The following is a 15,593-nucleotide window of genomic DNA, read 5'->3' as shown; positions in this document are numbered from 1 at the left end:
TTCTCTCTCCTCTCTTTCTTTCTTTCTTTCTTTCTTTCTTTCTTTCTTTCTTTCTTTCTTTCTTTCTTTCTTTCTTTCTTTCTTTCTTTCTTTTCCTTCTCATCGTTTTTATTATTTGTCTCTTGTTTTGTTTGTTTGTTTTTTGAGACAGGCCCCTTCTCTGGCTTAGGTTTGTTCAGAATTCACTTGCATTCCCTGCTATCCTCAAACCCTCACATTTTTCTGTCTCTTTCCTGAGTTCTGGCAGTATAGGCACAAGCCACCCCTATTCCTGCTTACAGACTCCTTATAACTTTGTTTATGGTACCACAGATAGAAGCTAGGACTTTGTGTATGACAGGCAAGTATTTGTCCTCTGAGTGACACCTCAGCTTGTTCTGGAATTTTCCTCTAGCCTGTCCTTCCACGTCCAGCTTCTGCCAGCCAATTCATTCCAAAGGGCCTCAATATTTCCCAGCATAGTAAGGGTAATGATCCCTTCTTTCAGCATCAATTATTGTGTTTAACGAGTCAGTGTTGCACGTTTACAACAAAATACCCAAAGCAACTTTAGAAAAGGGAAAGATTTATTGAAGCACACAGTTTTGGAAAAGATTTAAAACAAAGACAGACAGTCACACTGCTTTTGCATCTGCTAAGGGTTGGGGCTGGCAGTGATAAGGATCAGTGGTTTGGAGGAAGCATCCCAGATCAGAAGAGAGAAGAGAGATAGAGGAGAGACTTGCATTCTAATATCCCCTTAAAGGCATAGCCCAGTGATTTGAAGACTTTGCACCAGGGTCTACCCTTTGAAGGTCTTACTTCATTTAAGTAATGCCAAGACTGGGTCTTCATGGTCACTCAGCATCCCAACCATAGCAGCCAGCGATCTCCAAATGCTTGTGACTGACTGCAGGATGAGAGGAGAAATGGTCCAGCTATATATGCACTGGAGTATCCTCTTTGCCAAAGATATGACTTACAAACCAATCCCTCTGGTGGGAAAAACAGCAGCTTTATCTTCTAAGAAACACAATTAGTCATGTAATAGCTGTCCTCAGAATAAGCCAACAAACTATAAAGCAAATACTAACTCAAAGTCCATACTCACATCATAAAAAGAAATGACTTGAATAATTTTAAATGTGTTTTCACGATGTAGCACTTGTAGGTTCTGATATGAAATTTAGCTATTTTAGCATGGATAGTGTGCTACAAAAGAAAGCTCTTCCATTCTGTGTAAGAGTGCCTTGAGGCGCTTAAGGAACAACAACAGCAAATCTATGAAAACAATTTTTTAAGTTGAAAACAGTTTGAAATCTATACATTTCACTGCTTCCTTTTTGCTTCCCATATGTTGTTTAGTCCCCACTTTCCTCCTTGCAACCCCATGCAAGGATTGTGCCTTGATCCCTCTCAAATGCATGGCCTATTCCACGACCACCTTCTCTCTATATATGCCTAAATAATAAATACAACCTGCTCAGTCTGTTCAGTGTTACTTGTATGTATACAATTTCTGGGCTGACCATTCCGCTAGAGAAAGACCTACAGGCACTAAGGCATACTGAGAATAGGAGATAGTGTCCGTAATGATGAGCCGCCTAGTTGATTCTCTGCTCCTAATTTTATCTTGAACCTTAAGTATTAGTGATTAGATCAGATGTGTACCAAGACCAATGGAGGCACTTACCACATGTGCATACGCATGTACATGTATGTATATGTGTAAGCAGTTCCCCTGAGAGGATATCTGGTTCATCCTCAAAGTGTTCCTTTGACGATCATTATTCCCATTTGGCAGATAAGAGCAGCAGAGTTCAGAGAATTGAGGATGATTAGAGTTTATGTTCTCTGGTATTTGAACTGGAAATAGAGTTCTGGGTCACTTGATTCTTTGTCATCTTTTTTCCTACCTTTACTATATATTATAGAATAAAACCTTAATATATTTATTATATTTATACCCTATCATGGAGCAATTCTACAGTGAAAGGTGGGTGACTGTTATCCTTTCCTCAGAAGAGGGCAGGTGACCTGGAAGCAAAATGTTCTGTAGAAGTGACACCAATGACTTAACTTGCCCTCTACTCCTAGCTCTGAGACAGTGACCTCTCAGGACACGGTATTAACGTAGGCTGCATCCTGTTTTGTTGAACATGGAACTTTGTTTTACAGATTGCGCCCTATACAACTTGTTTAATTAATGGAATCTACTGGGAGCAAAACACCCCTCGCCTGCTCACACGTCAGGATGCTCAGAGTCTCCTGGTCCCAGTGAAGTCCTCCGTTGTTCCTGTTGAAGGATGTCCTGAATTACCACACAAGTAAGGATTTGTACATCATCAAAAAAATGAAGGTTTTGTTGTTTATTTGCTTGTTTTGTTTTTTTAGCTGCAGCACCATTATTAGGAACCAAAGATCACAATGTTTGTATATGCCAGAAATCTCATTTTAGAGATGGTCTGCCTGGGCCTCTTAGAAGCTTTTTGCAGTTACCCATCCCCTTTTGATATTGACTTCGGACTTGTTTCTGGTTCCAAAGCCCCCTTCTCTTCAGAAATCTCTCCGTCATTAATCTCCTTCCTCTCTAGTTTTAGTTTATTGCTTTGTTTTGAAAACACTCACACTCTGTTTTCCTGAAATTTATACTCCTGAAAGATAGGGCCCTTTCAGTCTTGACATTAGTGAGGACTTGGTATAAAATAGACATTTAAATGGTTCTTGAATATTGAGTGAGTTGAATACTAAATATCTGTTAAACATCTTATGCACCAGGGATTCTGCTAAGTTAAACTTCAGAGGGGCAGAGTTGGGTTGTTTGCTGCTCTGAAGCACATGTCAGTAGACCAGGAGGAACAACCAGCAGTGAAACAGGAGATTAGATAATGTAAGCACACTGCTAACACAACCCAATGGTTGGTTCATTTGATGTGCTCAAAGTTAATAAGCAAAACCCTGCAGTGCGTGGGAAGCAAATTTTATTACATGTAGCAAGTAAGGAGAACACTTGAGATAACCCTCAAAGCAGTGTCTCCCTCAGCAAAGAAAGCAAGGGGCTTTGTCTGGGGAACCTCCTCGATATTTACATAAGAGTCAATGATCTTGGGGTGTACAGGTGGACACATTGCTGGATGAGCTCAGTTCAAAGTCATGTTTCTCTATGCATCACATATTCAGAAAATGAGGAATGCGAACACGTTCTTAGCAGAAAAGTTGCTATCTCAACAGCAAACTTTATTTTACTTCAGAAGTATGGGTCAAAATGTATTACTAATTTTGTCCTTGCAAGTTTCATTGAAGGGCTTGTTAGAAACAAAAACAAGTGGGAAGGTTTGTTAATAGTGGGGTTTTTGTTTGTTCATTTGTTTGTTTTGTTTTGTTTTGTTTTAAGATAAAGCAGTACTGCTCCAAGCGTAATAATTGTTCTACAAGTGTCCAATGAATGACTAACTCCAGACTCAGCAAAACCTTTCAAACCAGTAGCGGGGGGGGGGGTATGGGGGGGTGAGAGGTGGGGGGGCCTGGAAGATAAGCATTTCAATGCAGAACTGCTACTTGGTAAGTGGAGAACTAATAATGAAAAGGAATATATTGTATGTATGCTGACTATAGATGCAACATTTTCCTCAAGTGCTTTCAGGTCTCAGTTGAATTTGAGGATGTGGAGGTATGACACACAGAGAGAGAGGTAGCTATACTAGCTACAATACTTATTTACAGACGATGATGAACTAGGCCACTTTATTCTGTCTCATATCAAATGTTTTCTGTAGGGAAGGGATTTCCTCCACCCCTTTTCTTTCAGATTCCTTTCCTCCCCTTTTTTTTTTTTTTTTCCTTCATGATTCTCATGGAAACTAAAGAACCCTCTGTCTTAGGTCAACACACTGTCCCAAAGATTGAACTGTAGAACAAAGATTCTAAGTTCCTGGGAAATATATGGCAAGCACAATGCAATTTGTTTCAAGCACACTTTATTTTTCGTCATCGTTAGTCTTCCCAAAGGCCTGAGAATTCCACCCTCTCATTGGAGTGTTCATGTTATTTTTAGACTTGTGGCAATATGTGACATTTCAGCAGACACGGGAGGGTCCATAGATTTTATGACTGAGTGCACTACCATAGAACGGCCCTTTTGCATGTATGACGCAGACCAGCAAATTATCCACGACAGGTGAGTTTGTCAAAGTTGACGCTTCTTTACCTTAATGTACTAGTTTGGGTCACTCAATATTTCCCTTCTTTATTAAGGTGTGAAAGCTTGGGGGTATATTCTTAAACACAGTTAAAAAGTAGTGAAAAAAAATTACATTGAAATTTGGATGCTTAAAGAAGTATACATTATAGTTAAATGGGAGATGGGTCGCCGAGTGAAAAATAAAGTTTTGTTTGAAAAGCAGTCTTATTTATAGTGCTATGCCTTTTTCTCAAGACTACAGATATATTAATAACAATGATACAAATGTTGTAATGGAGTAGAGTCTGGGAAAAATTTCAAGTCGTATTTTGTGCATTTGAATAAAGGATGTTGCTTCTCTTAGTGTTGAAGGCTCGGGGATTCTGATGTGTTCCATTGACAATTTGCCAGCGCAGCTTCCAATCGAGGCTACGGAATACTTTGGAGACATGCTTTACCCTTATGTTGAAGAAATGGTAAGGGGACCGGTAGGCTCCACAGCAACTCTGAGACTTTAAATACAACTATTAATATTATGTTATTATGTATATATTATGAATGTATATATATATGATTATAAATGAGTATATTATGAATGCTCTGGTCTTTTGTATTTAAGAAATCTGTTGTAAAATGAAATACCAGCCCTTCCCCTAATTTAAGATTTATAGGTCCATTTTCACTCTACATAATCTGTTATTCATCTTCTGGGGACAATATCTCTGACTTCATGCTCACAATCAATTACATTTATCTCATTATATACATTTTATTATGTTTACAACATGGTGGGGGGGAGCAGGTAAAATTGCTTTATCATCAATTCCCTTGTTATCTAGATCAATTTATATTGAGGACATTTTTACTGTGATATAATTAATAGATCAGGACAATTGGAAATATACAAAATATTACTGGATGTCAGTCACTAGTGTTGTGTTTACTGATGGCTTATGCTGAGGTGGGGTTCATCTCCTGTGACTGACTTCTGAAATACTGTGTAATCTAGATTCCATCCTGTTTACCAAAGAAACTCTTTCTTCCATCAGTGTTTATTTTAGGTTCCAACTTTCCATGTGTTATGTTTTTGTTGCTAACAGCAATCAGCCTCTGGTAGAGATTCCAAATTTATGAATAGCAGCTCTTGTTTGTGTCCTCATTCTCCATTTCTCTCCAACTGGGAAATGGGACCATAGTGAACAGTGGGAGAATAATCAAAACTTCTGCTCTGAAGTTGTCTTCTCTGAGTAACCAAAGGGTTAATGAGGAGAAATTAGAGGATGCACACATTAGCAAATACCGTGGAAACATATTTTATTTGTTTGTTGATGTGCTTGGATGTGTATGTGTGCATACAGCAGTATGCTTACATTGTGATGCACCTGGGGGATGTCAAAGGACAACTTGAGGGAGATATTTCTTGTCTGCTACCATGTGCCAATGCAGGCTGAGTCTGTAGTGTGTCTGGAGTTGGCTCTGAGGGGAGGAAGTGGCATTAAGAGAGCACCAATGGCAAGTGAGAGTGGGCGTCAGCTAGGTTTGTGACTCAGTGTATCCCTCAGATCCCCACCTGTAAAGTTTGCTGGTTGTAGTATACAATCTTAATGGTTTTCCTAAGACTGAACATTCTAGAGATGTAAATGTCTCAGTGCTTGCATGTGTGACTAGGGGGAAAAGAATAACAAATGTCCTAGCTCTGTATTATATTCACTTTCCTTGACATTGCTTCTCTGATGACTAGATTTATTTTTAAAACAATATTTATTATCATTATTAATTGAATGTATATATGTATGTATGTATGTATGTATGGATGGATGTATGGATGGATGGATGGATATGTGTATGGGAGCACAGGAGCCTTCCGAATTCAGAAGAATGTTTCAGGTCCATAAATGCCATAGTAGTTTTTCTCCTGGTAGCAAACCTGTCTGTATACTTTTAAACTTCAGAGTAGTAATTATTTGTTTCTTGGTAGTTTTCTTTTTCTCTGCTGAGAATCTCCATAATTACATCACCACTACCACCATCTTCATCATCAATTTATTATTTTTTTGTATTTTTATTTTTTATTATTATTTCACTTTTTGTTGATTCTTTGTACACTTCATATCATGCAACCCAATCCCATTCACTTCCCTGTCCCGTCATACCTGCCTTCTTCGCTTGCAATGTCCCTCACAAAAGAAAAAAAATCTAATTGTGGAAGCTGTAGAGTGTCATAGTGTGTTTACTCTCATAGTATACCCTCTTCTCCACATTTATTTGTTTGCAGATTGTCACTGCAATGAGTCATCAGTCTGGTTTGTGGCTTCTGGCTTCTACCACACTATGAATACTGTTTTTTTGTTGTTGTTGTTTTTGTTGTTGTTGTTTTGTTGTTGAGATAGAGGTTTCTCTGTGTAGCCTCGGCTATCCTGGAACTTGCTCTGTAGACAAGACTGGCCTCAAACTCAGAGATCCCTCTGCCTCTGCCTTCCCAGTGCTGTGATTTAAGTTGTGTGCTACCACGGCCCAGCTCCCTGCTTTCTTGTTATGAATATATTTTTCTTCATCACATGGAAACACAGTTTTAAAAGCCATTTTGTGATCTTTATGTTAGTTTCTCTTATCTGCAGGGGACTCATTCTGGGGCTCCCCAGGTAATGTCTGAAGCTATACACAGTGTTAGAGCCTACACAAGTATCTTCTGTATACATGCATACTTATGACAAAGTTTCATTGAAAAACATGGTTCAGGAAGAGATTGATAATAGCAACTATGAAATAGAGCAATGGTAATTATATCTTATAAAATTTATGTCAATGTGGTCTCTCAGTCTCAAAGTACCTTGCATTTCGAGATCTGAGATGGCTTCTAACGGTGCCTGTGTGTGTGGTGAGCATGTGCAGTATGGAAGCGCTGTCAAGTGAGATGCAGCAGAAAGACACACAGTTATGTCTGCTACTCAGAAGGGGATACACTTAAAACTTATTAATAGTTGATTTCAGGAACATCTATTGATTGTCCTGATTAATATTGTCAATTGATCATCCTAGAGTCCCCTGACAGGAACCAATGCTTTGAGGGATTGTATCACGAGAGGAATTGTATCCATCCGTCTGGTTTGTGGATTCTGGAGGAGGCTGTCTTGATGATCACTCGATACAGAAGGGCCCAGGGTTGTTAGCATCGCTGCTTAGGCAGGTGGTCCTGGGCTGTATTTCTAAGCTAGTGCAACGTGAGCAGAAAAGACAGCAAATGGCATTCCTCCATGATTTCTTCAAGTTCTTGGTCAGACTTCCCGATGTGATAGACTAGTAAGCCAAGATAAACACTTTCCTCCAGTAAGCTCGTTTGGTCAATATGGTTTATGACACTGACGGAGTGAAATTAGAACTTCACCCAAGGCTCATCACCAAAGCAGTACCAAACCGGGAAGCTCGGCTACTCCTGTGGATGCTCCTCTGTTCTGATGCTTCTCTCCAAGCCTGCTGTCCCTCTGTGTCTAAACCCCTCCTGCAGTTGTTTATTGCCTGAACTTTTTTTTCCTAGGGTTTACACCTAGTATTTAAAGGAGGGGTCGTTGGTAAGAGCTTAGTCCCCCTAAATCTAACGTGAAACTTCCTGATGCTAGAAAGTGGATTGAGTTACCTTGGCTCCAGCAGAGTATTAAGAGTAGCCATAAGTGTTAGCAAATTCCTGGCTTTAAGTCCTCCTTGTCAGCGGGGAAATTGTGTATTATAGCCCAACTTGTATGATGTTAAATGCTGAATATCAAGTAGTCATGTGGATGGATGTGACTACTAATTTTTTTTTAAATTTTTATCTATTTATTCTTCTCCCATACAATACACTGTGACCTCAGCCTCCCCTCACTCTATTCATCCCAGTGCCCCCCACATCTCCTCTCCCCAAGATCTACTCCTCCTCCATTTCCCTTCAGAAAAGAACAGACCTCCCAGGGATATCAACTGAATTCAGCATAACAAGATACAGTAAAACTAGGTAGAAACCCTCAAATGAGGGCTGGATGAGGCAACCCATTAGGAGAAAAGGTCCCATAAGCAGACAAAAGAGAGACACCCCAATAGGAGCATCGTTAGGATTCTTACAAAAACCCCAATATAAAGAATCACAGCATGTATGCAGAGGACCTAGTGAAGACCCATGCAGGCCCCTTCTTTGGTTGGTTCTGTGGACCTTGTTCTCCTGGTGTCCTTGACCCCTCTGGTTCTGATGATCCTTCCTCTCCCGTCTTCAGTGGGATTCCCTGAGCCCCACCTAATGTTTGACTGAGGGTCTTTGCATCTATTATCAGCTGGGGGAAGATTTTCTGCTGAAGTCTGGGCTAGGCACCAATCCTATGAGTACAGCAGAATACCATTAGGAATTGTTTCATTACCCTTTTCCATTCTATTTTATTTTGCTCAGTCTTGTTTGGTTCGACCCTATGTCTCCGAGCTCTCCAGCTTCTGGATCGTGGCCATCTAGGCTGAGACAGGCATCAGCCTCCTCTCCTGGTGTGGACTGAGGGTTAGATTAGTCATTGGTTGGCCACTCCCACAAGCTCTGAGCCACCTATGTTCCTGAGCATCTTGTAGGCATGGCAGGTTGCAGGTTATAGATTTTGTGGCTGGGTTGGTATCCCAGCCCTACCACGGGACTTGCGTGGTTATAGATGATGGCTGGTACAGCACTCTATACCCTCCCCTACTGGGGTCAACCTCATAGGTTCCAGGAAGTTTCCACTGCACCAGACTTCCATATTTCCCCCTAAATGGCCAACTATTTCAATCTCTCCCTCTCTCTCTGTCCCTCCCTCCTCCACCCGACCCCTCCTGTTTCCATCCCCATCCAACCACAGTCCACCCACAAAAACCTATTCTGTTTCCCTTTCCCAGGGAGATCCAAGCATCCACTCCTGAGACCTCCTTGTTACTTAGCTTCTCTAGGTCTGTGGATAGCAACATGATTATCCTTCACTTAACAATTAAAATCCATTTATAAATGAGTACATACCGTGTTTGTCTTTCTGGGTCGGGGTTGCCGTGCTTATAATTATTTTTTTTTGTCCTAGTTCCGTTTGCCTGCAACTGCGACGATGTCACTTCTTTTAAAACTGCTTACAGTGTATTTTTATTTTATCTACCCTCCCCTCCCACCTCCAACTCTGCCCAGAAACCCACAAAATATCTCCCTTCTTAATTAATATATTAAAAGATAACAACTCCTGAGGACTATTAATACTGCCTATATGTATTGATTGAGAAGCTATCTACTGAAGCACGGGCATCTTACCCCTAAGAAAAATGACTGTCCCTCATCGAGCAACCGTCAACCACCAATAGCAGTTGGCTGGGAATGAGGTCTTATGAACCCTTCCCCCATCTGTTCTTGACTTGATCTTGTAGAAGTTTTGGGCAGGTAACAACATCACCTTGTTGGCAAGAGCAGGTGGCAACCTGCTTGGTCATACCACTGACCTCCTACTTGTCTTTAATAAAAAATATCATTCAGTGTAGTGTATTTCATATTGGTATGTATGTGTGTGTGTGGGGGGGGGTCAATTCAATGAATTTGCACTAAAACATCATGAGAGTTAGCCAGTGTGGCTCATCATGACAACACTCGTGAATACAATTTTTATTAAAGAAAACAATATACATATAAAGCTTTTATATTATGTAAAATACAAAGTGTTAAAAGTATCAAAGGCATGTATTCGATACATATATACACACACATGCACGCAATAACAATGATAAAAGAATCTATGAATTTGAAAGAGATTAGAGAAAGTAATATATGAGGGTTTGGAGAGAGAAGTGGGAAGGGAGAAATGTTATAATCTCAAAAAAAAATCTCCTACCATTTAAGCAATAAAAGTGAAAATGGTCACATTTCAATGAGAGCTATCGGTCAAAAGTCAGACAGCATTACCATCCCCCACACCTCTTTTTTTCTCATCCAATAACCTAATTACTCTTCTTTTCAAAAGTTCCATGTCTACTGTCCTGACCTCTAACCCTGAAGATTTTGGTATCTTTTGAAAGATATTTGTGCTTTTATGGTGAATAGTAACAGCAGGTAACTTGTATCTTTGCCTCTTAAAATCCTTTTTTGTTAGCAAGTTTCATTCTTTTAAAGTTTTACACACACTATGTATTCTGCTTACTTTCCCCTATCTCCTCCAATGTCTGACCTACCTCTCCCAGCCCTGCCCCTGACTCCTTTCAGTATTTACTTACTTCGCTTTGGTTTAGTGTTCTTCAGAGTTTAATCAGAGCTGTCTGCGTGGTCATGCACTGGAACTAACTGTCAGAACTTGGTCTGACTACCAGTGGGCATACAAGTGGATACCATGCCTCCCCTCAAGTCAGAATCTATTGGTCGTCAGTAGATCAACAGTAAATTCTACAATCTAGCCCAGTCCTCTCTGTAGCTTAGTGCCAAGAAGGGCCAACTTGTGTGGACCTAGTGCCAGTACAGTAGCCATCTACTGTGAGTTCATGGTTGTCATATCTGTGTTGTACTTAGAAGTTGGTATTTTACAGCCTCTCTCCCCATCCTCTGACTCTTTGGTCCCTTCTCCCCCTTAGAGAATAGTTTCTTCAGAAAGTCTAACATTCACTATAAAATTTTCACATACTTTTACATATCAAAGACTTTTGAACTATTATAATGGTAGTTATATTTTGCATTCATCAAGATTATATGATTTTGATTTGCTAATATGATAATTTCTGTCAACTGATTTTCAAATTAAACCATCTTTACATTCATAGAGTAAACTCAACTTGACCACAATGTATTAATCTTCTACTTGTAACCAAGTTCGGGTGGCTAATGGATATATCAACATCTGTTTATTTTACCATTGTTTGGCATTTAGGTGGTTTTCTGTTTGGAGCTATGACTAACAATTTTACTCTAAAGAGTTTTTCTGATATGTCTCGAGTATGTGTGTATGTGCAGATGAATGTACACATGTGTATTCATGTGTATCTATTAATTGTACTCTTACTGAGTTCACACATCAGTTTATCTTGTTTAAGATTATTACATTTGTGTTTATGAGTGAGCTTAATGTAGTTCTTTATTGTGTCTTGCTACTACATTTACTTTTATTTTGTTTAATTGGTAGGTTCTATAGTTTAATTTAAAATTTTTATTTGTTTGTGTGTGTGTATATGTGCACATGTGCTGCTGACTGTGTGTGGAATCCATTCTCTCATCTTTGTGTGAGTTCTGGGAATTTTTGCTCTCTCTCACAGTAAATATGGGCAAACACAGTACTACCGTGAGATGTACACACAGCCATGCCATATTCTGAATGGTTACACTGTCTTCGCATTTTTCTCCACTGAACAAATTAGTTCACTACTTAATTTCTTAAAATATTTATTGAATTGTAAGTATGTAAGTTTCTTATAGATCACTGTGAGCCATTATGCGAGTTCTGGGAAACAAACTTGGGTTGTCTGCAAGGGCAACAAGTGTTCTTAACTGTTGAGCAATCTTTCTAGACACCTAGTCCATAGTCTGTTACTTCTGAAGTTGGTTCCAGCTAAGTTTTTGGACAGGGGTATAAACTGGACTTTTTAAAAGAATGTAACACACTGGCTTCTGGTCTAGTTCCTGACAATGTCCTGTTTGTGTCTGAAACTCCATTATCCCAGACTTTACAATATGATTCCCCCATTGACATTTTGGTTTTTCTAGTTCCCATCAGAATGGCCCATTAAGCTTTGCTTGTGATATTTGAGGGCTTCTCTAGCCAGCAGCTCCGCACTCGTCCACATTTCTCTAATAAGCTTGCACCTAAGGACTATCAATGATTCCTATGGTCCAGTTTATCATGGCGAAGGCCTCACTTGTCTGTACCAACTTCCTGTATAGCTTTTCTCGTTGCTGTGATTGAGTATCTGACAAAAAGCAGCTAAGAGAAGAACATTTTATTTGGGCACATGGCAGAAGGGATGACAGTGGTGGTGACAGGAACATGAGGGTGCTTGACTGTATTTGGGAGGATCCAGAAGTAAAGAGAGGACAAAGCTAAACCTTAGACCTCAATGTCCTCCCTCAGTGTCCCACATTCTTCAGCCACACAGCCCCAGAGGCTCCATGATCCCCCCAAACAGTGCTACCAAGTGTTCAGTCAGACCCATGAGCTCTGGGGATCTCTTTCTTACAAACTGTAACAGGAACTATTTTAGAATATACACACTAATATATTTTCCCTCATTTTTACTTTTTTCTTTGTCATATTTTTCCTTCTATTGAAAATAGATTTTTTTTGGTCATATAATTTATTCTGATTATGATTTTTCCTCCCTCCACTCCTTCCTGCTCCTCTCCACCTCCCTTCTTCTTCTTCTTTTTTTTTTTTTCCAAGACAGGGTTTCTCTGTGTAGCCATGGCTGGCCTCGAACTCAGAAATCCGCCTGCCTCTGCCTCCCAAGTGCTGGGATTAAAGGCGTGTGCCACCACTGCCCAGCTCCCTTCTTATCAGGATTTACTCACTGTGTGTCTCTTGACAGGGGAAAAAAACAGGCCTCTAAGGGGTAATAATAAAATATAGTAAAATAAAATATAAGAAGATTAAACAAAAACTAACCCATCAGAACTGGATGAAACAGGAGGAAAAGAGCCCAAGAGAAGTCACAGAGACCCACTCATTAACACACTTGAATCCCAGAAAACCACTAAATTGGAAGCCAGAATATGTATGCCAAGGAGCTGGTACTGACCTGAGCAGGCCCTGTGCATGCTGTGTCAGTCTCTGTGAGCTCATATGAGCTTTGGTCCTGTTGACTCAGAGGACATTATCCTCTTTGTGTCTTCCATCCCCTCTGGCTCTAATACTCTTTCTGCTGCCTCTTCCACAGGGTTTCCTGAACCTTGCTGAGAGGAATTTGATGGATTTGATTTCATTTAGGGCTGAGTATTCCAAGGTCTCTCACTCTCTACATGATGTCTGGCTGTGGCTCTCTGTGTTTGTTCCCATCTGCTGTAGGAGGACTCCCGATGGTGGCTGAGCATTGATCTATGGGACTAGCAGAAAGTCATTAGAAGTCATTTTATTGCTACATTTTTGTTAGTTTTTTACTTTTGACTTAAAGTCCATACAGACTCTGTGGTATTACAGGGCACTGGCTTGGGGAAGATAAGGAAGTTTCCTTTCCCTTGGATTCAATAGCTACTTATTGACTTTCTGCTTCAGATGCACAAAAAACAATGTTATATTGTTTCTAGTACCCCCTCCTTCCTCCCTCCTTCCACTCCCCGCAGTGTAATGACTTGTTTCTTATTTGGGTAAGTGTTCTAGACTTTACCCTAGGAAAGTTCTGACTGATACTCTGTTGTTCTCTGGATCTTGAGAAAAAGGGAAGGCTTTTCAGGTGTAGTAAGAAATGGGTCAGATGTGATAGCTCATTCTAACCTAGCACTCCAAGATAGAGGTAGGTAGAGTTCTGTGAGTTCAAGGCCAGTTCTATGAAACTCTGCCTGAGGTTTCAGGAAGAGGGGAAGAGAGGGAGAGAGGGAGAGAGGGAGAGAGGGAAGAGATGTCTTCTGTCAATATCTATCTGATTCAATCTTCAAATAAAATGGACAGATTATATATACTGTTCATTATTCCTGAGTTTTGAAGTGTTCTCTTACCCATAAAACTAAATATGACCAAAGGGTCTACAGTGAGGTTGGTGGGCTTGTTTGTTTCTTATGGAACAGCTTGAAATTTTGGGATATGACAGAGGCACTCAGAGGGAAGACTATGGCTCTAATACTTGGGAAATTTAATATAATACTCTGCTTTTGAAAGAAGAGTTTTTGTGTGTTCTCAGCAAGCAAAGGTGATTACAATCAAATTTTAGTTTTAGTATCAGATCTTGCCTTGCAACATTATATTTCTTCACATGGAACTGCCTATAGATCTTTATGCCATTCATTTATATTCGGCAATATTCCGAAAACGTTTTCTTTTCAGCAGGATTTTCATCTGATGATAAGTGCCATTTGGCCACTGTTTTGTTGACCTCTTCCCCGCTCTCTTTCTCCACAGTTGTTATCGGATGCATCACAACCTCTAGAAAGCCAGAACTTCTCTCCAGTGGTGCGAGATGTAAGTTATGAGAAGTTCTTCACGTGAACTTAACCTTTTCCTACCATCTTTGTCAATTCTCTTTGTGGTGTGTACACTTTTCATCCTTCCCTCCGTTCCTGACATCTCTCTGTTTCTGTCCTTCCATTTCTTTTCTCTCCCCCTCCCACTCCCACATTTCAGTTATTCTGTCTCTACTGTGAGTCATGTATTCATAGTCCTAGGACTAAATGTTGAATACTAAAAGACTGTCTTGTGTATGCACGTCTAGGCAGTGATTACATCCAATGGTCTATTGACTGAAAAATACAAATATATACAGAAACTTCGAGAAAGCAGGTACGTACTGATAAAAAAAAATTCTGATATTGTACTTTATTCTTACCTTGGATTTGATAGATATGCTTAAAAGTTTCAAGGAGAGTTATTATTAGATTTACATAGCATGTACATTTTGGTATGTTAGAAATCTAAAGTAAGCAACGGCTGAAACCAGCGTGAGTGCTTTTTCTTTAAAGAACAGCATAGCATCTCCACAGCAGTTCAAATCCCCTGGGGTCTGGCCTGCCAGCAGAAGAGTGAAACAGTGTTGCTGAATGAAAAGTGATTTCTAAATTAATTTTCCTCCAAAGGAAATCAGCATATTAAGCCGTTCTGTGGTCCTTTCTGCTTAGCTTTTTTTTTTTTTTCCAATTTTTATTAGGTATTTCCTGCATTTACATTTCAAATGCTATCCCCTATACCCCCCCCCCCACACACACACACATTCCCCTACACACCCACTCCTACTTCTTGGTCCTGGTGTTCCCCTGTATTGGGGCATATAAAGTTTGCAAGACCAAGGGGCCTCTCTTCCAAATGATGCCCAACTAGGGCATCTTCTGCTACATATGCAGCTAGAGACACGAGCTCTGGGGGTGCTGGTTAGTTCATATTGTTGTTCCACCTATAGGGTTGCAGACCTTTTAAGCTCCTTGGGTAATTTCTCTAGCTCCTCTAATGGGGGCCCTGTGTTCCAGCCGATAGCTTACTGTGAGCATCCACTTCTGTGTTTGCCAGGCACTGGCACAGCCTCACAAGAGACAGCTATATTAGGGTCCTTTCAGCAAAATCTTGCTGGTGTATGCAATAGTGTCTGCATTTGGTGGCTGATTATGGGATGGTCCCCTGGGTAGGGCAGTTTCTGGATAGTCCATCCTTAAGTCTCTGTAACTCCTTCCATGGGTGTTTAGTTCCCAATTCTAAGAAGGGGCAAAGTGTCCATATTTTGGTCTTTGTTCTTCTTGAGTTTCATGAGTTTAACAAATTGTGTCTTGGGTATTCTGAGTTTCTGGGTTAATATCCACTTA

General features: G+C 40.2%; 1 protein-coding gene across 1 annotated transcript in view; it reads left to right on the top strand.

Annotated features, from left to right (window-relative positions):
- Positions 1-15,593, top strand: part of Aass (aminoadipate-semialdehyde synthase) — a 53,035-nt gene that overhangs the window by 18,086 nt on the left and 19,356 nt on the right. The window contains exons 9-13 of the mRNA XM_021190715.2: positions 2,158-2,306; positions 4,034-4,156; positions 4,524-4,635; positions 14,206-14,265; positions 14,516-14,583. Coding sequence (XP_021046374.1) covers positions 2,158-2,306; positions 4,034-4,156; positions 4,524-4,635; positions 14,206-14,265; positions 14,516-14,583 — 512 coding nt within the window. The remainder of the gene's footprint in view (positions 1-2,157; positions 2,307-4,033; positions 4,157-4,523; positions 4,636-14,205; positions 14,266-14,515; positions 14,584-15,593) is intronic.

Source organism: Mus pahari, chromosome 2, assembly GCF_900095145.1.
Source record: "Mus pahari chromosome 2, PAHARI_EIJ_v1.1, whole genome shotgun sequence".
Lineage (NCBI taxonomy): Eukaryota > Metazoa > Chordata > Mammalia > Rodentia > Muridae > Mus > Mus pahari.
Note: the sequence above shows the minus strand (reverse complement) of the source record. Positions and strands in the feature narration are given on the sequence as shown.